The sequence below is a fragment of the Malus sylvestris genome, chromosome 6 (assembly GCF_916048215.2).
Source record: "Malus sylvestris chromosome 6, drMalSylv7.2, whole genome shotgun sequence".
NCBI lineage: Eukaryota > Viridiplantae > Streptophyta > Magnoliopsida > Rosales > Rosaceae > Malus > Malus sylvestris.
The window spans coordinates 30303112-30325055 of record NC_062265.1 but is presented as its reverse complement, the minus strand read 5'-3'; the positions used below and the strand labels follow the sequence as shown (position 1 = coordinate 30325055).

Sequence of the window (21944 nt, the reverse complement as noted above, 5' to 3'; positions counted from 1 at the left end):
TCCCAATTGTGAAATTGATCAAATACTAAACATCGATAACATAATAATCAAGGGCGACGAAAGGAGAGAGCACAATACCGCTGGTCAACATGATCACCAGCTTGACAAACTATATTGGAAGCATAGCTGCCATTTAGTACTACGATCTACTGATATTCTTCAAATTTTAAGTTCTAATCTTGTGAATGGTGAGTTCGCAACAAATATATTCTCCCACCTCTTAATGTAAATTTAGCGTTGCTGCTAATAAGTTAGGATGGGCCCACTCACTTTGGATTTTCCCCAAACATTGCCCTAAGTATTAACAAGCCCAAATAAATGGGCCCAAGACTTAACCTTAGAGAGCCCAACCCACTCGGATCTAATGTAACATCATGTTTCAACAAGGTTGGGAAGAGCTGAAACCGACATCCCCCCCCCCCCCAATACGTCGCCGTTTAGAGCTCACCTTAGGCTTTAAGCTCTTCGACTGTTGAGACTTCACCGTAAAAACCCAGAAGGTTCCGACGTAAAATCCCTAATTCCCAATTTTTCAGATTCTCCGATCTCTCTCTCTCTCTCTCTCTCTCTCTCTCTCTCTCTTTGTGTAAGTTCTACTTGTCCTTTAATTTTCTGTATGTTGTGTATTCTGATTTCGCGGAATTTGAAAGCTGAATCGGATTTTTGTTGTGTTAGTTCGCGCTTGGAGAACTGAGATGGCGGCGGAGCCCCAGGCGGTGACGGAGGTCGCGAAGATGGATCTGTTCGAAGACGACGACGAGTTCGAGGAGTTTGATGTCAACGAAGGTATTTAATTTTGCACTTCAATACGTGGGTCAATTGTTTAGCCTTAATTTCAGTTCATTCTCAATTTGTGCTATTTAATTCTGAGGGTTTCAATCGATTGGAAATTTTTGAACATGACTGTTATTGCATGTGTTTTTGAATTGATTTGGAGTTTTTTGCAATGTCTCAGCTTGCATTAGCGATTTAGTTGGTGGATTTAAGTTTCTGGGTCTCTTAGTTTTGATCCTCAAGTATGCTAAAACTGTTGAAGTTCATTTTTTGATGTTGAATTTGGTTATTTTGTTTCGCCATTTCGGATAGTGAGCCATTGTAGTTCGGTAATTCGTTAATTTGACGAAGAATTCAAATAGGGTACATTTGTTTTAGATCTCATGCTTGTCGAATTTTGGTTCACTACTTTGGAGATTGAGCTGTTCTAGTTGTGTTCGGTATTGTCTTGTAAATTTCATTTGCGTAAGCACGGTGCTGCTCTGCATAACGGGTTTAGGTTTAGAGAACCTGCATTGCTTTTACTTATGGTTCATACTGCTGTGTGTATGCTTGCAATGCTGATCAGGTAGGAGTTATGCCTCGTTCTAACTTCGTCTTGTTTTGTTTATGAACAATGACAGAATGGGAGGACAAAGAGGAAGGCAAGGAAGTGACACAGCAGTGGGAAGACGACTGGGATGATGACGATGTTAACGATGACTTCTCCCTGCAGCTGAGGAGGGAACTTGAGAACAATACTGAGAAGAGTTCAGCTTAGTATGCAGACTACGTCTGAGGTTTTCTTTGTTTTGTGCATCTTTGCATTGTTACCTAGTTAGTTTTCGTTGAGATGGATTTTCTTGTTATATTTTGTTTCAAAACGGTAGCTTACTGTTAACAGACGTAAAGCCTTGTTCACCTTTCCAATGCTCTTTTGTGTTAAAGCCTCAAGATTTTGTTGTTTGAGCTAAGTTTGAGTTTTGCTTAGAATCACAAAGTTTGAGTTTTGATTAGAATAAGCTTGTCTATGTGTATGTGAAATCTCGAGAACGCGTTGCATTCTGTGTTTCGTAGAGTTAAAAGTAGAGGGGATTTACGTGTGAATACCCGAAGCTTTGGAAGCTAACATGTTAGGATCTGTCATTTCATTCCTGGTCTTCGTGAGTTGAAAATACGGTGCTTTTGTATCTGTAGCGTGATCATGAAGGGGTTGGTATGGGAATACGCTTTCTTACCCGGAACTTCATGTTGTCTGAAAACCCGCCATTAAGGTCCGACGACGTGCCTATTCCACCAAGAAGGAAGAAACGGTCATCACATATCTTCGTAGCTGTGTACTTGACTGATTGGTTTGATCGTCGTGCTTCTTCCAAATTAACTCATCGCTTTGGGTCTTCATGGCTTGCACATAGTGATTGTTTTAAATGCATGAAACGGAGAAGCTAAGGTGGCGCTATCCCAACCCTATCACGCATCCTCATGTTTTAACAGCGCGAGATCGTATTATTGAAGCTAAGGTGGCGCTGTCCAACCCTATCATGCATCCTCATATGTTTTAACAACGTGAGATCGCATTATTGATTTGAAATACCGTCAGCTTGGTGTCTCCGTTTATGCAAGTCCCCGAGGCTTAGGAATAACAACGGGGCAAAACTTGTTCTTTTGCCCCATAATGCAAGGCAACCGTCGAGGATTTGCAACCTATTGTGGCTTCAAATCTCTATCAGCTTGTCGGCTTATTCCAAATATAAATCACTTGGTATATAATCACGTTAAGCAGAACCAGCATTGAGTTCTTTAGGAAAAGGGATATGCAAGCAAGAAACTTTTTACAAAAACATCACCATTAACAATGAAAACAAAACATAAAAAACCTGCCTTCTACGTTATTTCAATTCGATAATCACCCGAAACGCTGCTTTCCCCTCCCAAACTCACATCAATCTTCGGAGTTTTAGCACAAGTCCGACACACCGGACAAACCGGAGTCTTGAGCAGCCATGAATCTATGCATTGAGCATGGAAGCTGTGCTTGCAATTTGGCAACAACCTGCACTTTTCACCTCCCTTGAAACTTTCCAAGCAAACTGCACAATCCCCAGGGCTAGTAGTAGTCCCTTTCTCTTCTGCCGTGTAGTCGAAGCAAGGAAGCATGTTGAGTTCCTCGTTGGACATCCTTTTGATCCCCAAAATGCTGCTTCTTTGAACCAGATTAACACCTTGATTATTGGCTCTGTTGAATGCTCTCCCAACAATACAAACATGAATTACTACTAAAACAACAATCCCCACGAACAGTAGGATCACAGAGATTAAAATCTCCATTGCCATAACCCTAGAAATTGTACAAAACCCCAGAAATATTTGATCTTTTATTAGCACACTAAAATCCCAGAAGATTGTTTTTACCTCAAAACCTATACAACACAAAACCCAATCAGCTGTAAGCTCCTGGAATGGCCAAAAGCGCTTCTGACTGCTTTTGACAGAAAAACTCAGCTCCCACCAATTACCAAATGCTTCTTCAGGCGAGGTTCCAAGTGATTTTCTAGAAAGCACGCATTCGGATTTCTAATAAAAAAATTCCAACGCACTTCTAGCAGAAGTGCTTTCTAGAGAAGCAATCCTACACGAGCCCAGAAGCTTTTGAAGGCCACCTCATGCATCTAAACCACTGATCTTATCTGGAAAAAACGCAGCTTTGAACAGGCTGGTAACTGAAACAGAAGGAAAGAACAGAAGCTTAACATGTCTTGGGATTTGAGTTTTGGTTGAATTATGTGGCAGCTTTGTAGTTACAAGTGGGCTGCTTCTGCCCCTTTGTGCTATTAACTATTAAGTTACAGATAGAGGGAGGATACAGATTCAGGGCCTTATCAGTAATCATAATATTTCTTTTTTCTTTTTTTATAAAGGAACAGAAAACGACACATTTGACTCTTGAGAATTGAGGCAGAAAGGTTTTAATCAAAGTTTAGACTAATCGAGCGGATTAGTCCAAAATAAGAAGTAATCTACGGTTTAAAAAGATTGAAAATTTGGTTAAGTTCTCTGATTGAGAGAGAGGCAGAGAGAGTGGAAACAGCATAAAAGTTGAGGGCCCGGCGGCTTGGCCTTGTCTGGGAAATTTGCAGAGTGAAACAATGTATGTTTATTAATGGAACCGGCTTATTTGGGTCTGTTTGATACGGTTCGGTTTTTACGGGTCGACGAATCTGTTTTCAATCATATGTCGTATGACAAAATAACAATACAAAACAATCTATGTGTGTTCTGTTGCGAGAGAATTAGTCTAACAAAGTCAATACCAACAAATGTTTGAAAGAAAGAAATTTTATCACTGTGAATCACTAATAAAATGACAAGTGCTAAGACAATCCTCAAACGGTCCGAGCCAAGTTACCCGCACATAAGAAATATGAACTCAATTTTAGAATCGGTTTTATACAAATTGGGTCCAACTCTGATCATTTTGAAAATCAAAAGTAAGAAACGGATGGTTTTACATTGGGCTTGGTTATACGGTCCGAATTCACGATTCCAAAGACCCGTATGCCCACCCCTTAATACTTTATATTTAAGTCGGGACAAGAATGCTAAATCCTAATTACAGTTCGAAATATGTCCAGAAACTTTTATCATAATGGTTTTGGAGACTTAATTTTGCATTTATATCTATTGTGACTTGCATGTATAAAGAAATGACTCTTCATATTTCTTGATGATAACTTATCATTGATCCGATTGATTTAAACAAACGCAAAAAAAATTAGATTTTGCTCATCAACTAATTGGATTTTCTTAAAACGATGTTTGTATAATCAAACTTGTACAAGACTTGAGTTTGCTAAACAAATTGCTTATTATTTCTAAATTTTGTATCATGAGCTTGTGATTAAGTAAAGCATTAAAATACTAATTGATGAGAGATAAGTTAAGAGGGTGAGAAATCCATTATCACCTCATGCTCAGATCACACCCTAAACTCAGTCGAATTAGTAGCTAGGGTGCATTATTTTGTGATTTGGCTCATCAAAATACTAAGACCAAACAGGTTTAGGTTTCCAATTGGTGGTGGAAAAGGCGAAAAGGATTGTGCATAGTTAGTTCCCATAATAATTGAAATATATTTTCTTTCTAATCACAATCAGTTTAGGGCATTATCAAGTTTGTTTGATAATATATATTTTTAGGGTAATACTAGGGAAACTATTTTCTTATTGGTGACATATCTTTTAATTTGCAAATTTAATATAAACATTAGTTTACCTAGCATTTCTCATATTCTAGAGAACTACATTCCAGCTGACCATGTTATTACTCATAATTAAATTATGATGTCAACCACCAGAATCTATCCTATACTTCAATTGATTTTGTCATGACACCTACATACAAAAAGAATTAAGGGAGTTTTAACGAAAAGCCCACGGTACTGTTCACTTTAACGAAAAATCATATTTTTACACTAAAAAGTCAAACCTGGTACTATTCACTTTACCCTTTATTTTGTCCTTATTATTAAAACTCAAAGTTTTCAAACCATTTTCATTAATTTTTCTAAAAAATTAATCGAGGAGGTTCAGTAATGCAAACTTGTCAGCCCAACTTAGTCCGGGAAGCAATAATTAATTTGTGGCGGTTGGGGAATTAGATATACATCTTACTTTTGTTCAAAAAATAAAAAATAAACATCTTACTTTTAACTTTTAATCTAGTTTATTAATAATGTTTCTCAAGTAATCATATTTAATCATGCAGGATGTATCAAAACTTTAAATCATCCGGGTACAGCTCATGCGTGACAGTGGGTTGATAATTACATGCAAAAATGAAAAGGTTGACAAGGATCAATAGAAAAAATTGTATATCACACTACTATGTTTGTTTCCAAAACTAGAAGGTTGATTAAAATGTAAAGCTTAAAAAACCAAGAGTTCGAGCCCGGAAAATAAATAGACAGTGTAGATCGCGATAATGTGGGTGTGTCACTATTAGAGGCCGCTAGTAGACAGATCTCAGGTACTAGAAAATTGCACCTAATTGACTCCTAATCAAAAGATTGTGTAATTGAGTGGGGAGGCTCAACTTTGAGTTCTTTTTGCCTTGAATGCTAAGGACTTCAGTTTTTCTTGTATTGTAGGAAACCAAGTCACAAAAATGATTCAAAGAGAGAAATTATATTGAAAGACATAGTTATTACAAGGGGAACTTGAAAATGAGAAGCTAGATAACAAGAGAAAGCAAATTAAATCAAGAGCTTTGCCAAAGAAGGCTTGCTTTGAATTTTGAGAGAGAGAGCTTAGAGAAGATATGATACGTCTTCGCGGAAACTACTTGATTCGACAGAGACTTGGAGAAGGAATGGTACTTCTTCTCTTTGAAATGCTTTGAGGAAAGCTTGCTTTCTTTTAGAGGTTTGCTCTTTGAGGGACCTTGAGAGATTTGCTCATAGGAGGCTTTTGTGAGAGAGATTGAATAATCTTGATTTTTATTGAAGTTGTTGGGGTTATCTCCTTTGCCCATACTCTTCCCTGTATAGTGCTCCATGATGCCCTAGGTCTTCATCAAAATATCTTCAGATTGTGGCTACAATGCAATGCAAAGCTCTCACATTAACAAGATTTTTCACCACACAATGACTATTATGCCCGTAATTATCCTCAAGACTTTAAGGCCATAAATCAATCTTAAACTGTCTGATAACATGACAAATGGGTCTTATAGAATTCATGTGAACTGTCAAATTGTAGTCCAAGCACCAAGTATATAAGGTTCTGTTAGGGCCGATGGACATTTGATTAGTGACATCTAGCCTTTATTTTATGGAAAAACGTTCTAGGTTCAAATTTTACAGACGAGAGATTGTTATAGTTTTTACTTTTGAAAAAAGTAAGTAGGATTAATTAACATACCAACTAATTAACATTCTGTATCCTTGATTAAGGGGAAAGAATAGAAGTCAGACAGACTCGTAAGTAACACATTGTGCATGTATACCAACTAATTAACATTTAGCGTAGACGTGGTAACTATGTTCTATCTAAATGTTAAAAGTATGGTCCAAATTTGAATTCCGAGAACAGAAAAAATTTATGCACGTTGATATTGAAAATGAAAAACCAACATGAAGTTAGAATAAGATTCTTTCTCCTCCAAATTCTCATTCTCCTCTCTTACAATTTATTTGAACGTTCACAATTAAATCACGTCAACATCTTGTGTTGATTTTTTGGTATAGAGAGAAAGTCAAAGAGGAAAGTGAGAGAGGAGGGAAGAAAAGTAGAAGAGATTTGGAAGGGAGATAATCCTACTACCATGAAGCCTTTTTTGTAGAGAGAGAAAGCCAAAGGAGGAGAGGAGAAATGTAGAAGAGCATTTTTGTAGAGAGAGAAAGCCATAAAGGAAAGTGAGAGAGGAGGGGAGAAAAGTAGAAGAGATTTGGAGCGCGTGTGATCGTTTGACTTCACATGTGAGACAACCTGCTCTGATACCATGAAGAAAGTTAAGGTTCCACCATAAAACCAATTGGCAATATGGGGAGTACCCCAGCCTCTTATAATCTCGTGCAAGGTCTCTCCTCTCATCAATGTGAGATTCATTCTCAACGCAAATTTTCAAACCTAACACGTGGACAACACAACGAGATGAAGTGGAACGCGTGTGACCGTTTGACTTCACACGTGGGACAACCTGCTCTGATACCATGAAGAAAGTTGAGATTCCACCATAAAACCAATTGGCAATATGAGGAGTAGCCTAACCTCTTACAAGCTCATGCAAGGTGTCTTCTCTCATCAATGTGGGATTCATTCTCAACATATACTCTACCTGAAATAGGGGGTTTTGTGTTTTCCCTTTTTTGTGGAACCCTAATTCATGGCCACTATACACCATATGGAAAACAGATATACAGTGAGAAGATGAATCGCCACACTCATGCCAATCCTAATTTAACGGTGAATTATCCAGAACCGTTAATTAATTAACAAAAGAAAATATTAATTGCTGTTGATTAGAAAACTAAGGACGAAAATTTAGTCAAGAGATTTAGAGACCCTCCGGTTTTAGTGGACCAAAACTTCATGCATCCATTCATATAGGATGGCCAGGTTGACCCTTTAAATAATCAAGATTTGGATTCATTAAGATGTTTAGTAATTAAAGCTAGCACTCAACGTATAAATGGTGGACATAGGCTTAGTCAGAACGGTTTTTGGCATTATCGGTCAGTGAAATTGTGATCGGTGCTGTGTTTTACCTCTTACTTGTACAATTTTCATTTTTCGTTTTTGCGTTATCAATCGTGATGTATCGAGTTCATTGCATGGGACGACCTGACAAAGAATCAAAGAAGCATGCATATATTGTATGTATTATTTGAAAGAAATACATCGGAAATGTTCTCTACATTTTGATAACACTGTTTATATTACGTGCCCATCTAAAAATAATAATCAGGTTGATTTTTGTGTGAATGTGTTATCTTCTGACAAAAAATTATCCAAACATAATCTTCTTTAATCTAGGTTATGTTCTTCGAGTATTTCTTTTCTTTTACATTTTTTTTTTAATTAAATCCTACATCTCTAATGCTTTTCTTGTTCCATTTATCCCTTGTATCCAGGAAATATCATCTCTTTGATCATGTTTCTGTCCCCAATGTAATTCTCTCTCTCTCTTTCTCTCTCTCTTAATTCTTTGAAATAACAAAACTAATTAATATATAACTGTGTTGATTAATGAATTAAACATCGCAGACCAACATTTTATAGAATAGTAAAGCAAAAAACAGTATCAGATTTCAAGCCGGATCCCTACGTAGTAACATTGCTGAATTGTGCCTTATGGGTCTTCTACGGCATGCCCTTTGTCCATCCTGACAGCATTCTTGTGGTATCAATCAATGGCGCTGGAGTTGTCATCGAACTAGTCTACATTCTCGTCTTCCTCATCTTTTCTCTAGGCTCACAACGCGTAAGTATGTATTGCAACGTGTAGCTTTTCCGTACAATAAAAAATTGACGCACTTGTTGATATGCTCCCGAATACAGGTAGGTTTTACGTACAATGATACGATTCACCTCTATTTAAAAGCATACTAACAGTGAGTTAGTTTTGTGTACCAAAACGTTACGTTGTTAAATTAATTAATTGAGTATTAATGCTTCTTTGTTATTCAAGTTATCTTCTTTGTTATTGCGGTAAAACTTATAACCTAATTTTTTTTCTTTCCTTTTCTTGGATTTCAGCTAACGATCTTTAAAGCACTTGTGGTTGAAGTTATCTTCTTTGTTATTGTGGTTTTGGTTACCATGTACATTTTCCATACAACTAGACACCGGTCTTTGGTAGTTGGAATCATCTGCATTATCTTCAACATCCTTATGTATTTATCACCCTTGACAGTCATGGTATGTATATATATATTTCTATTAATTACTAAGCACCCTCAATTAATATTGAATCTCGTCATTAGAAAAAACCTTAAGTAGAGCAGAAAGGCTGTGATGGTGTTCGTTGATAATTGTATCACATAAGACCAGAACACAGCCAAATACAATGAGACCTGTTACTTTGTGAGAGTGCATGACTGTTGTTACCCTACCCAAGTTTCTCTCCACTTCATTGATCTATGAGTAAATAAATTACATATATTTGCTAACTTCTTCAATGGGGTTGTTTGGCAGCGTATGGTGATCAAGACAAAGAGCGTGAAGTATATGCCATTTTACCTGTCACTTGCTAACTTCTTCAATGGGGTTGTTTGGCTGGTCTACTCACTCCTTAAATTCGATGCCAATATTCTGGTAATTTATAAACCGAATTAAGTTTCAACGCATATTAATTGACGATATGAGGGCCAAGTAATAAATCAAAGAACTTCTCCTATACAAATATATAAAAAAATAATCAAAAACTTATATTTAAGTTTCTAACATATTTGTTTGAATAACTTTGGTAGCTTCCAAACGGTTTGGGAACGATTTCCGGCGCAGTGCAGCTCATTTTGTACGCCACATTCTACAGAACCACTCGATGGGAAGACGACGAGAATGACAGGCCGCGGTCAGAGGTCCAAGTGTCTAATGTTTAGAAAGTAATTAATTGACAAACAACAACAAAATTTTGTTCCATTAAGTAGGTCGGTTGTTTAGAGAGAAACTAGTTGACATGCATCAATATTTGTTTTTTGTTTTATTTTTTATGGCCAACTAGTTTAGTTCTTGAGCCATTTCCTCAATTTTTGTAGGTATTTGCCTGTATTGTTTGTTGTAAGTTAGTCATGAGATAGAAAGATAGATTACCGCTGCAATTAACTGTATCAGTTGAGGTAATCAATGTCATTTGCATATTAGTGGTTCTATTAATTTGAACCCTCAAATTAGCTCAGTTGATGCTTCCTTTCTGAAATAAGTTTTATCCAATTTTTGTTCTTCAGAAAAACTAAAACACAAGCTTTTATGCTCCATAATTATATATAACGGTTGTACTTCGCAAACTTGAAATTGTTAGGATCCGTTTGGAAATGTTTTAAGATAACTAAAAATGTTTCAAACAGTAGTTTCAAATAGCATCTTTCAATGAGTCACTTAAATGTTCTTTTTTTTTTTTTGGTAATCTTGAGATATCATAGCTCCAACCTTTCGATACGTCAAAGGCCTGTAAGATGAAGACTACCTCATTTATCTTTAACTCGTTTGGAAATACTTTCTAGAGGTGCTTCTCCATAAACCATGTTGAATGTATTGAACTGAGAAAAGAAAAAATGGAGAGAGAGAGAGAGAGAGAGAGAGAGAGAGCTGTATATATAGCCTGAATTATCACAACTGAATATTCTTCTTAGAATTACACTGATCTCTCATACCCTATTTTGTACAAAGAGTAGTTGCTTAGCTCCAAAGCAATGCTGTTAGAGTAACTAACTTGATAATTAACCAACTAATCCCCATCATTCATCTTAGAAACAATCTCAACCATACAACTGTTATCAGAAGTTACCGTATTCACAAAAAATTATGTGAATGTTTTGAGGATTATTTTTATTGTTTGCCACTAAACTGTTACACACTAAAGCAATGCTGTTAGAGTAACTAACTTGATAATTAACTAACTAATCTCCACCATTCATCTTAGAAACAATCTCAAGTCTCAACCATACCGGTGTTAACAGAAGTTACCGTATTCACAAAAAATTATGCGAATGTTTTGAGATTTTTTATTGTTGGCCACTAAACTGTTACACATTTGCCATTTATTTGTACAATCTCCCTAATAGAGGTAGGCCCACCAATACTTGTGAGTTCATACAAATGATGGTACAAATACATAGTAAAAATAACATTTATTTATTTATTTTTATATGAAAATTTAGAATGTGCTTTGAAATAAGACCACTCTTATTGTTTTTTTACCCCACTCCAATTCTAATCAAGCATTGTCTTTGATAAATTTTGCTTGGCTTCTGGGCAGCAAATAAGTTATGAAAACTCTAGAATTTATTGCCCTGCTAATATTAATCGTGGAATGGCTTTTGTTCCTAGTCGCATTTGTGGTTCCCCTCTAACTGATGATTTGGGGAAGTATTTGGGAGTTCCGCTCATTCATTTTCGCATCACAAAAACACCTACAAAAGCCTGGTAGAGAAGTTCAAACTCAACTTTCTGCCTGGAAGGTGAATTTAGAACTAGTCGGGCCACTCTTGTTCAATCTGTCACCTCCGTAATCCCAGTATATACTATGCAGATAGTGAAGTTACCACCTATCATTTGTGATCAACTTGACAGGTTGAATAAGAATTTCGTCTGGAGCTCCACTCAATCCAAAAGTAAAGTCAACTTGCTTAAATGAAGCTAAGTCTGCCTTCCGAAGTATCCGGGTGGGCTTGGCTTGAAAAACATGAGTTTGGGATCATTGTCTGGCCTGGTGCAGTTCATTCTATATGCAACCTACTACCAGACCACCAATTGGGAAGAGGAAGAAAAACCAATAAAACAAGTTCCAACTCTCTGATATTTAGAAGAAATGATAGGGATTAGGGAGCTTCTTGCTTCAATATTCTTTATCTTTTTGTAGGACCAACTAATTCTTGAGCTTTTTATTCATTTATTCCTTTATTTGTTCTCAAATTTTGAATTGTAAATTGTAATTTGCAATGGTGGTTATATAAAAAGATCTATTTCTCAATTCACTGTGCTGATTTTTTTTCTTTGTTTTTTTTTTGGGACGAACACTTTCCTGCAGTCAATTACCAAAATAATTCATCAAAAGAGTACACAACAGAAATTAAAGGCGACCTCAAGTGAACAAGACTCAATCAAGAAAGAGTCAAAGATGGTATTTATTTTAATCCCTCTCATCATTCCTCGTCAAATCTTCACTCAAAAGATAACTCCCAATTTTCCTATTCAATTTAGGATTAATTACCAAATTAATTGTAAGATATTATTTCACATAATATCTTGCAATTATATTCAAAATACCACCATAAGTGGCCGGTCCTTATTCTCCAAATAGGGCTGGCCACACCCTATATATAGTCCTATATATAGTCCAATTTCTCCACCAAAAAGCTAACTTCTCTTGGCCTTGATCTTAGATGTTATTATTTTGCAGGTGCATTTTCGCCAAAGGAGAAGAGGGAGGGAAATTTGCATCCACAAACAAAGTTCCCGGCTTTGCGAGGGTCTCGAAGAATGTCTATCATACACAATGTCAATCAAATTAAATAGATACAGAAATATGGTTAATTTAATCATAAATTCATGACAATATAACTAGTATATAATGGATCTTACAAGAAGCTGGTAGTGCCAGTCAAATTAATACACATTCGTTTTAAGGAAAAGGAAAAAAAATGGGAACAATATTAAATAAAAGCTTTACATCCTCCAAGATAATAAGAGAAATAGCATTGCTCGTCAATGTATACCCGGAAGCCATTACCTTCCACCACCTTTCTGTTCATCTCCTTTTGATTTTCCAGATATCTTTTCTTCTGTTTGCTATCTTAAGTACAAATTGGACTCTTTTGATCTTAAAAACAATCATATCCCAATTGGTCTTTCAATGAATAAATCTTCACGGTCCTCTTTTCTTTCGAAAGCAAAGACAGCCCTGAGACTGATCTTGAGGGATCATACCTCCGCCTTTCGATGTGTCGATCGCCTCCAACATTGTGACTACCTCATCCATCTCAGGCCGCTTGTCTGGATTCGCATCCCAGCATCGCTTCATTACGTTTGCAAGCGCACTTGGACAACATCTTGGTATCTCCGGTCTCAAATTCTGTAATTGCAAAGAGGCGTAAATAAAAGGATTAATTTCAAGCAACACAAAAATGACAACTTGGGCGTATGGTTGAGATAGGAGAATGGTTAACCTGGCGAACCACAGCTGAAGTCACTTCCGAGAAACTAAGGTCAGGATATGGCATATCACAGCAATATATTTCCCATAAACAGATGCCGAAACTGTACACATCACATTTCCTGTTATACGGGTTGCCATTGAGGACCTGTCACCCATCCATATGGCAAGTCATTAAGCATCCAGTAAACAATTCTTTTATTGTATGCTTCCTATCTCAGCATAAATATTAGCAAAACTGCCCCCGTTATGTCAAGCGAAACAGGGTTTGGAAATGCCAGAGTTTCATTTTCATGCAATAAGAGAATCGTATTAAAACTACATGCGCATACACATGTGAATACCGACTCCCTAAGATTCAAGAAACGTAGCTGGTAAGGTGGTGAAGTCGTAGCCAGAATAATTTTAGCAACGAAAGTAGACCAAATACCTCAGGAGCCATGTAACCTAGTGTGCCAGTCTCCCCAGTCATGTCATTGGGATTTGAAGCTTCAACACGAGCAACACCAAAATCAGCAATCTTGACCGCACGAGTCTTGTCCAGAAGCATGTTCTCTGTCTTTACATCTCTGTGGACAATCTTCTGTGAGTGTAGGTAGCTCAACCTATGAAATACAGCACAAGTAAGTCTAAGTGCTTGGCTTGACAATAACGCAGCCTGAAGCTCACTCTTTATCTACTAAATTACAATGCTCTAAGAAAAAGGAAATTAATAGTAGCATAAGAACTGAAAAGGGATACCCTCTAGCAAGATCTAGTGCCAGCTGGACAACGACTTTAAAAGCTAACTTCCTTCTCCTATTCTTTATGAGGTACGATTTTAGAGCACCCCCAGGAAGATATTCCACAACGACACAACAGATATTTGTTGGCATACCAATTTGACCATTTTCTGTCTGTATTTGTAGATCTGATGAACCCATTGTCGCCCCAATAAACTGGACATCAACAGACCAGAAGATTAGCGAGGTTCAATCTATAATAAAAATACTAGAAAGCAATTGCAATGTGTATCATATTTCTGGAAATCAAAAGATAATCACAAATATTTTATGCGCGCATTTAATGTACTGAAGCGGCATTAAAGTTTTGGCCTGTTAAATAGCATAGAAAATTGTCGTATGTATGACGTCTGGACAAAAGAAAATGTAGCATGTGTTCACTACTGTGCAGATATTTAAAAAGTCATCGCTTAACTTATTTGCTACCTGATATTGCTAAGTAAATTCTGAAAATTCATGATACAAAAACTAATGCTTCTACCTCACTCAGGTGGCGAGAGATGCAACTGAAGGATACCAAAGAAAAGGAAGGCAACTGTCTCAGGTACGGTTGCAACCTTAGGCCGTGATAAATCAAGGAGGATAATGTGATGCTGACTAGAGAACAATTGTATAACTAGGAAGTTAGAAACCTTTGCATGGTCAGTGGACGCCCTATGGATAACCGCAGAAGAACCAACCCTAGTGAAGTGACATAGTGAATGTCCTTAGTGTTGCATATGCTAGAGGTTTTCTTAAAACAAACACATTCGGGTTTTGATATTCATAAATGTTAGAAGAATCAATCAAATCCAAATGACACTTCCGAAAATTCTTAAAAAGGAGAGGTGGAAAGTTACCTTAGTAACATTAGGATGATCTAGTTTATGCCAGACAGCAACTTCTTGAGTAAAAGCTGCCCTTAGAGAAGCAATCTCGGAGTCTGTCCTGTGACCCTCTTCACCCCAGTCAAGCAATTTAACTGGCATTAAAAAATGGAGCCGTCATTATAAGGGTAAAATTTGCAACCCGATTGTGTATCATCATGAACCAACTAAACAAAAAAAGGAAGAGAAGAATACAAAGAATCGAAAAGGTCATAATTTGGTTGGATTAGAAGATGATGACAACAGCAACTACAATAATGTGTTGACAAATAAGGAGTTTCGCTAACATAAATATGTATGGATGAACATTTTTCCTATTTAGTTGTTGGAATAAGTTTCAACTAACAGGTGGGGAACTCACATGAAAGTCAGGAATACAGCAACATTATCCAAGTTGCTCTCAACAGAAAATTCAACACAAACCCGTGTAAGAGTCACGGACTCCATAAAAGTACAATTACAGTGGACAATCGGCAACCTTCATTGCAGTCCATTGAATATGTGCATTTGGAATTTTGCCACACACATATGTATATAATACCTAAATGTATATAAACTATAAAGTAAGAAACTTGTAGTGACTTGCAAGATCAACCACAAAGTTCAACTAATCCAACATTTAAACTGACTAAACAAAGTGAATAATTGCAAGACAACACCATAATCAACCTTACTTTTGTGTTTAAACTACATTTTACAGTAGAAAACCCAAAGTGGAAATTAACTAAGATCTTCAATTATCTCCCAAAATTCAATTAAAGTAAAGTAAAAAACCAAATGGGTTTTGCTAAAAACATCCATAATACACTGCAGAAAATAAATACAACAAAAAGATAACATTGTAAGAAAGGGGTATCGAAAATTGAAAGAAAAAGACTGAATTTTTGGGGAGAAAGTCACAAAAGTGAGGAACTTGACAACTTCTAAAGGACCCAAATGAAAGATGAGCTAAAATGACAGGAGGGGATTACCGGCGACATCTTGACCGTCGTAGATGCCACGGTGGACGGTGCCGAAGGTGCCACGAGCAATGACAGACTTGATGAGGAGCTTGGAGGGGTCGATCTCCCACTCCTGGCGGTGGCGCCTGGGGATGGAGAGGGTCATGGAGGAAGTGGAGGTGGTGGTCGTGGGGGTTGTGGTAGCGGTTGAATTGGAGTTGGAGGTAGTGGTGAGGTGGATGCTGTTGGAATTGGTTTCAGGGTCTCTCATGATCTTGTTCTTCTCCAAAGTCAAGACCCTGTTGAGATGCCTTTCCAGCTGCTCATCCAAGCTCTTCAGATCAATCTGATCTGCCCTCACAAACCCATCTGAGCTTTCCTTCATTTTTTTTCTTGCTTCAGATTCTGGTTTTTTCACCCTCAGAAGCTCAGAAATTGAACGAGTTGGGGTCCGTTTTGTTTTGTGTTTTGACTAGGAAATGATGAGTATTGACTGTGACTATGAGAGAGAGAGGGGGGCTGTCGAGGAGGAGGAAGGAGAGCAAAGGGGAGGGGAGGGGGTAAGAAATGAAATGAATGAATAAGAAGAGTGGCATGTGACATGTGAGCACATGGTGTTGCCTACAATCAACGTGTGCTTCTGAGTCTTCTGACCCACTCTGGTCTCCTCCCCCAGGTCCCAACCTCCCCTTCCTCTCTCCCAACTCCTATCTTTTTATTTACACCTATTTATTTTTATTTTTGTTGATAAGTTAACAAAAGTCTTGCCCTTTGTACTACAGTCATAGGTTCGATACTCATCAAAGATAAATTTGAATTACATTATCGCTATCTCATTGGAAGGAGTTTACTACCCAATTCCTTTAGTGTATATAATATCATTTGTTAAAAAAAAAAAAAAAATCGTGGCCACGACCCGCTATATTTGCAGAGTTTGTGATTCAAGTTTGGGCTTGCGTTTTTTCCTCTTTTTATATTGCTTGTTTTTTTTTAAAAAAAAATGCTCTAATCTATTGAGTAAGAATTTCAAACTTGAGTTTAAGAGAACATACACATTATCAACACCAATTTTGTTTTGTTATGAATTAGTAATGATATTAGAAGCTTGTTTGATGTAACGACTTAAAATGACATATGTTACATCGCAATTTAAAATGATACATGTTATTTTTTCTTGAGAATGCTAGAAAATTTGGATTAGAATTCAGAAGGAGGCTAAAAATAACTAAAATATTAATATTTCATAATTTAAATTATGTGAACGTATGAATCCGTGATGTGATCAATTAACATAAAGTTTATAAGGTCATCACCAAAAAAGAAACATAATAAAACTGAAGGTGAAAGTTTCTATTGGCGATTTCGAACCAACCTGCTTGTTCATCTTTTGTATTCAAATTGATTTTTCCAATTAGGCGTCGTCTACTTGTTTGTTTGGAGAAATTTTTTTGATGTGTCGGAACACGGTCTGGTATATCAAGTATCACAATGTAAGTGGTTGAATTTTTTTCCTTTTCAAGTATCTATTTACTTATATTATGACACATGATATCACGATAAACTGAAAAATCTCTCATTCGTTAGACGCTTTCGCTTTGGAAGATCACAAATATCAAAATCCAAAAAACGTAGAGAAGTTGGATTCAGAGTGGTTACGTGTTCAGGAACTCATTGAAGTTGGGCCACCACCATCACCAATTGGTACTAATCCAAAAGCTAAAGACCAAACATGATTAGAACCGTGTCCTAAATGGGAAGGGTGTACTTGCGTAGGATGGATCGTATGCGGCTTTTCCTTTTACGAGTGGATTAGATGACACAAAAATACAATACATGGGAGGTCTCGATTTTGTTCTTGAATTAACAATAGTGGTTTATGAGGTTTGAATTAAGAACATCTTTCAACAAAGTGAAAATTAAGTGCCACTTAACAAGTGATTTGTTTATGTGTTTATAAGGAGCTTTGTTATTTCTTATTATTTTGTTGTTAAAACAAAAATAGTGTAGAAATATGACTTCTTAAATTAATCTGATACAACATTTTTGGTAAAATGCATATATTAAAAGAAACCTAAAATAATCACAATAAAAAATTAAATTTTTATAATTACGAAAAAAATTCCAGACTAAGTGAATTTTGTCTTGTCTAAATTGATAGCCTCCACAATGGGCTGTGGCTTGCCGTTCTACTAAGTGGGACTGGGCCTCATTGTAGACCTTGCCGGGCTTTAGGGTTGACATAGTAACAGAGCAGCACTAGTTATGGATTGGATGTCAGTAGATTGACTCAGCCCAGCCCATTAGGTTGCAAAGAATTAATTTTTTTTTTAATGTTTATAATTGAATGGCATTGGAGAACGAAACTTTAAGTTAAACCACACAATGTATTGGTCATAATTAAATTTTAGACTCATAATTCATGGAATTCAACTTATAATATCCTATCTAAGAGAAGGTGAGTGCCACTGAACTGCAGAACGGAAGGCTCAAATAACTAAATATTTAGTTTTGTATAATCATGTTGTCCTTGCATCGCAGTGGCATTTTATTATAGTGGTGGAGATGAGTGTTTACCTTACACCATGACGTGAGTTTGAACCATGCCGACTCTTTAATCTAACATCTAAGGTCATCTCCAAAGGAGATGTCAAAAATGCCATATAGACATACATTAGTAACAAATGACGTACCATTTACTCTAACTGAAATATCAAAGCTGACATGGAAAATAAGGCTAAGTTGACATGGATAGAGTGATGTCAAAATTGACAGTACCTTCAAATATAGTTTTTGCTATTTCCAAAGACATTCCACTTACCTTACCTTAAATGCTAGCATATTTAAGTATTATTTTATTATTAACCAACAACAACCCAACTTTATTATTTTTGTTAAAAAAAACATAAATAAAGCTATAAAATTTGGCATATCGGGTGGAAGTAAAATTTTGACAATATGTCAAATTATCAAGTCAGCCATCAAATTGAATTTAATATTTTGAGTTTGACGTCTTCTTTGAAAATACTCTAATCTAATAAATCTACTATTTGACAAAAAAAAAATTGTGATTGTAGCATATCTAGAAGCTTGTAGCAACGCTAATTTTGTGAGGCATATATAACATGGACGGTGTGGTCTGGCAGATTTCTGATATAAAAAGCAGAGATTTACCAACCTTAGATCCTCAATAATATCAAGCTTTCGCTTGAAAGAGTGATTACGACATAACATTGAAGGATGATATCTCCAAAAGGGACCATATAATCTGTAGATATATTTTTGTTCTTGCCTTTGGTATTTTCAGCAGTGATCCAATGTGGATGCATCTCCAATGACCACAGATTTGCTATCAAATCAGTATTAAAATATCCACAAAATTATTGATAGTTCCGTCGAAATATTCAAAGATTAAGATTGATACGGAAAAAATTTGATCAAATTCATTGCAGATTTCGAACTTTTGATTTTTTGGGAGAGATTTCTCTCTAATTTCGACTAAATCTAAATGAGTTGATATACCCACCCCTCCCCCATTGCAAATTTCTATAATTCCTGTTGAAGGCAACCGAATATTGATATCGATATATCCATCGATATGTAAATTTATAGAATTATCGATAGATATATCAATATCAATATAAGTAAACATAACATAAAAATAAAAATAAAAGCCAAAATGGTGTGGTTAATGGTGTCACATTTAGTTTCCAAACGTCATGGAAGGAGTATTTGTGAAGGTTGACCCTAGTTTTGGTTTAAATCCTCGTCCACAAGAAATTTTTCATTATGATCGGAATATAAATGGTACATCTCTTATTTTTATATAAGTAGTGATAAATTTTATTTTTTTAAGTTATTAACTTTTTAATACACATATCCTACGTATCACCCCGTATTTCGATCATACTAAAAAATCTCACATTGTCCACGACTCCAAAGTATGTATCGACTCTTTAGCGTCACCGCGCTATTGATAAACAATTAAACTCTGTAGCCATTTGGTCCGTACAAGTATATTTTACACATATATGTATATTTAACTTAATGTTTTCTTTTCAAATATACGTTGTCGTATAACCCAATTCAAATCACTCGGGCAAGAATGAAGTTGTTTTCTTTGTTTGGGAAGCACTTTGAGTTTTAACAAAAATAACAAGAACTAATAATTCAAATTTCGCATGCATTGGTTAGCTGAAAAAAGAAAAGAAGGAAAATTAATAAAAATAACATAAAAATTTGGAGTTTTAACGAAAATGACAAAAAATATGTTATAAATGAATAGTACCAGAATTGATTTTTTAAATTAAAAATATAATTTTTTATTAAAATAAACAGTATCAAATACTTTTCATTAAATTTAAAAAAAAAAATTCCCGAAGCTAAGCGTGTTATATGATTTGACTCTCATATCCAAAATTTGCCCAACTATTCAACACTCATGCTGCCGTACGTACTACTGGTTTTGAATGTCCAACTTAGACAGTCAGCCATTGGGACAGTGGAAAGTAGGTTTACATATGTCTTGATTCTACAAAAGTTTGTCTACTTGGGTACAGGATTACAAAGAAGATCCGTGCCTAATTTTAACTCGTAGACAAATCGTAATGGAGAAACAATAGTAAGAAAGAAAGATTTTAAACTATATAGAAGACTAACTATAAATATATATATCTTACTGAAGCAAAATTATTTGTTGTTATATTTGACTCTCAGTAGATATTCGAGAGATAAGTGAAGAATTTGCTGACAGCTGAAACGTGTGTCAGAATTTCATTATTATTTTCACATTTTTATATAATAAAGGATAAACGCTTCATTTATCATTTTTTTTCTCAAAAAAAAATTGGAAAATAAAGTGTTCGGGTTATATTGGACATCTGTAATTTTTCTCTACAAATCAGGAATGCAGCTGAGGTGTTTACAGTTACACGTACAAAACTATATATATATATATATATATATAAAATAAAGGGTGAACTGTCGATTTACTTTTTAAATGATTGACTGAGTGAAAATTAGGTCCCTAAATTATTTATACGAAAAATTTAATCCTTACACTAAGCTATTCTATTTAATTTTTCGTTAATTTAAGTCACATGACTAGCATGTGTTACATTTTGAAGAGTCGATTGGTAGTTTTATATGAGTCCAAGGACTTTGTTTTCTCAAAGATATTGTGTATGAAGTTAACTTTGGAGAGTAAATTAGGCGTTAGTGGCGTATAAGCAAGAAAATGAGGGTATTACCCTCTAGAATGTATCATGTGGGTTAAGTTGATGAAAAACTGGATAAAATAATTTTGAATAAGATAGTAGGGATGAAATAAGTAATTTTGTTGAATTTAGTGACTTATTTTACAAAAATAATAATAATTTAGGAGCCTAATTTTCACTCAATGAATAATACATGCACTAAATCAGGAGTCTGCCGCATAATAAAAATAGTTGCAGAAAAACTAAACCTAATGGTAGACAGGGAAATAAACACTTTTTCATATGATTATTTAGCACATTAAAACAGATTAGTTATACATAAACTATATAACTAGAAAAAATTTAATAATAGTGGGAGATGTTGAGCTTTGCAGTGGGCTTGTAACTAAGCAGAGTACTAAAGTGATTGGTTGTATAGAAAATTAAATCAAGAGCATGAGAAATTCATTAATTATCACCTCATATTGAGGTCACATTAAAACAGTGGGAGACATAAACCCCAATATAATATCATTTTCAAGTATTATATGGGGGTATGTAAGGAGTTTGTAGTTCAAGTAGTTAAAAAAAAATTACTTTGGCACTCGAGGTTTTGTGTTTGTTTCTCTCTCCCTACTAAAATTTGGTCGTAAGTATCATTGCTAGAATCCTACTAAATCTAGTCTTGCTTAATTATATACTAACATCTTGTCACTCACTTCTTTTGTACATTAAATTAAGTTTTTTAAAAAAAAAAATTTTTACAAAATAAACTAGCAAATTTAGGTTATTTATTTATATATTTTATTAAAAAATATATTGGAAAACAGATTGGAAATCAATCATAACACACCCCGATCGGGAATGTCCACTTGGACATCCGAAGGTGACGAAGCCATAAAGTGTAATGATGTGAAAAATGTGAATAAATTAAAACCTAAAAGTGACTAATTTAGAGTGCGCATGTGAGTGGGGATTGAATCCATATCACACAAGTGATGTCAAAGCATAGATAAATTGCAGTAAAATAAGAGTAAT

The 21944-nt window shown here is 35.5% G+C and overlaps 4 protein-coding genes across 6 annotated transcripts in view; 2 read left to right on the top strand and 2 right to left on the bottom strand.

Annotated features, from left to right (window-relative positions):
• The first annotated feature begins 424 nt into the window (after positions 1 to 424).
• On the top strand, positions 425 to 1727 carry LOC126626216 (protein DELETION OF SUV3 SUPPRESSOR 1(I)-like). Its single transcript, XM_050295455.1, has 3 exons — positions 425 to 586; positions 676 to 786; positions 1398 to 1727. Exons 2-3 carry the CDS (start codon positions 696 to 698, stop codon positions 1532 to 1534), a joined length of 228 nt encoding a protein of 75 aa, XP_050151412.1. The 5' UTR covers positions 425 to 586; positions 676 to 695; the 3' UTR covers positions 1535 to 1727.
• An 801-nt stretch (positions 1728 to 2528) lies between these two features.
• Positions 2529 to 6306, bottom strand: LOC126625606 (putative RING-H2 finger protein ATL21C). Its single transcript, XM_050294656.1, has 2 exons — positions 6094 to 6306; positions 2529 to 3327 (listed from the first exon to the last, which is right to left on the bottom strand). The coding sequence occupies exons 1-2, from the start codon at positions 6304 to 6306 to the stop codon at positions 2638 to 2640; spliced, it is 903 nt and encodes a 300-aa protein (XP_050150613.1). The 3' UTR covers positions 2529 to 2637.
• Positions 6307 to 7876: 1570 nt separating this feature from the next.
• LOC126626213 (bidirectional sugar transporter SWEET5-like) lies at positions 7877 to 10149 on the top strand. Of its 2 annotated transcripts, none has more exons than XM_050295451.1 (6): positions 7877 to 7984; positions 8384 to 8420; positions 8517 to 8733; positions 9009 to 9170; positions 9447 to 9566; positions 9722 to 10149. In XM_050295451.1, exons 1-6 carry the CDS (start codon positions 7942 to 7944, stop codon positions 9851 to 9853), a joined length of 711 nt encoding a protein of 236 aa, XP_050151408.1. In that variant the 5' UTR covers positions 7877 to 7941; the 3' UTR covers positions 9854 to 10149. The 2 variants fall into 2 exon arrangements, with proteins under 2 accessions (XP_050151408.1, XP_050151409.1); XM_050295452.1 differs by having other exon boundaries at positions 7912 to 8125.
• Positions 10150 to 12497: 2348 nt separating this feature from the next.
• Positions 12498 to 21944, bottom strand: part of LOC126626200 (serine/threonine-protein kinase STY13-like) — a 74402-nt gene continuing 64955 nt past the window's right edge. Inside the window, exons 2-7 of one of the 2 annotated variants that reach the window (XM_050295438.1) lie at positions 15745 to 15896; positions 14747 to 14868; positions 13867 to 14063; positions 13556 to 13730; positions 13139 to 13273; positions 12498 to 13044 (exon numbers count right to left, since the gene is read on the bottom strand). In XM_050295438.1, coding sequence (XP_050151395.1) covers positions 12838 to 13044; positions 13139 to 13273; positions 13556 to 13730; positions 13867 to 14063; positions 14747 to 14868; positions 15745 to 15896 — 988 coding nt within the window. In that variant the 3' untranslated portion in view covers positions 12498 to 12837. Of the gene's footprint in view, positions 13045 to 13138; positions 13274 to 13555; positions 13731 to 13866; positions 14064 to 14746; positions 14869 to 15744; positions 16393 to 21944 lie in introns of those variants that run through there. The other variant, XM_050295436.1, reaches the window with a different exon arrangement.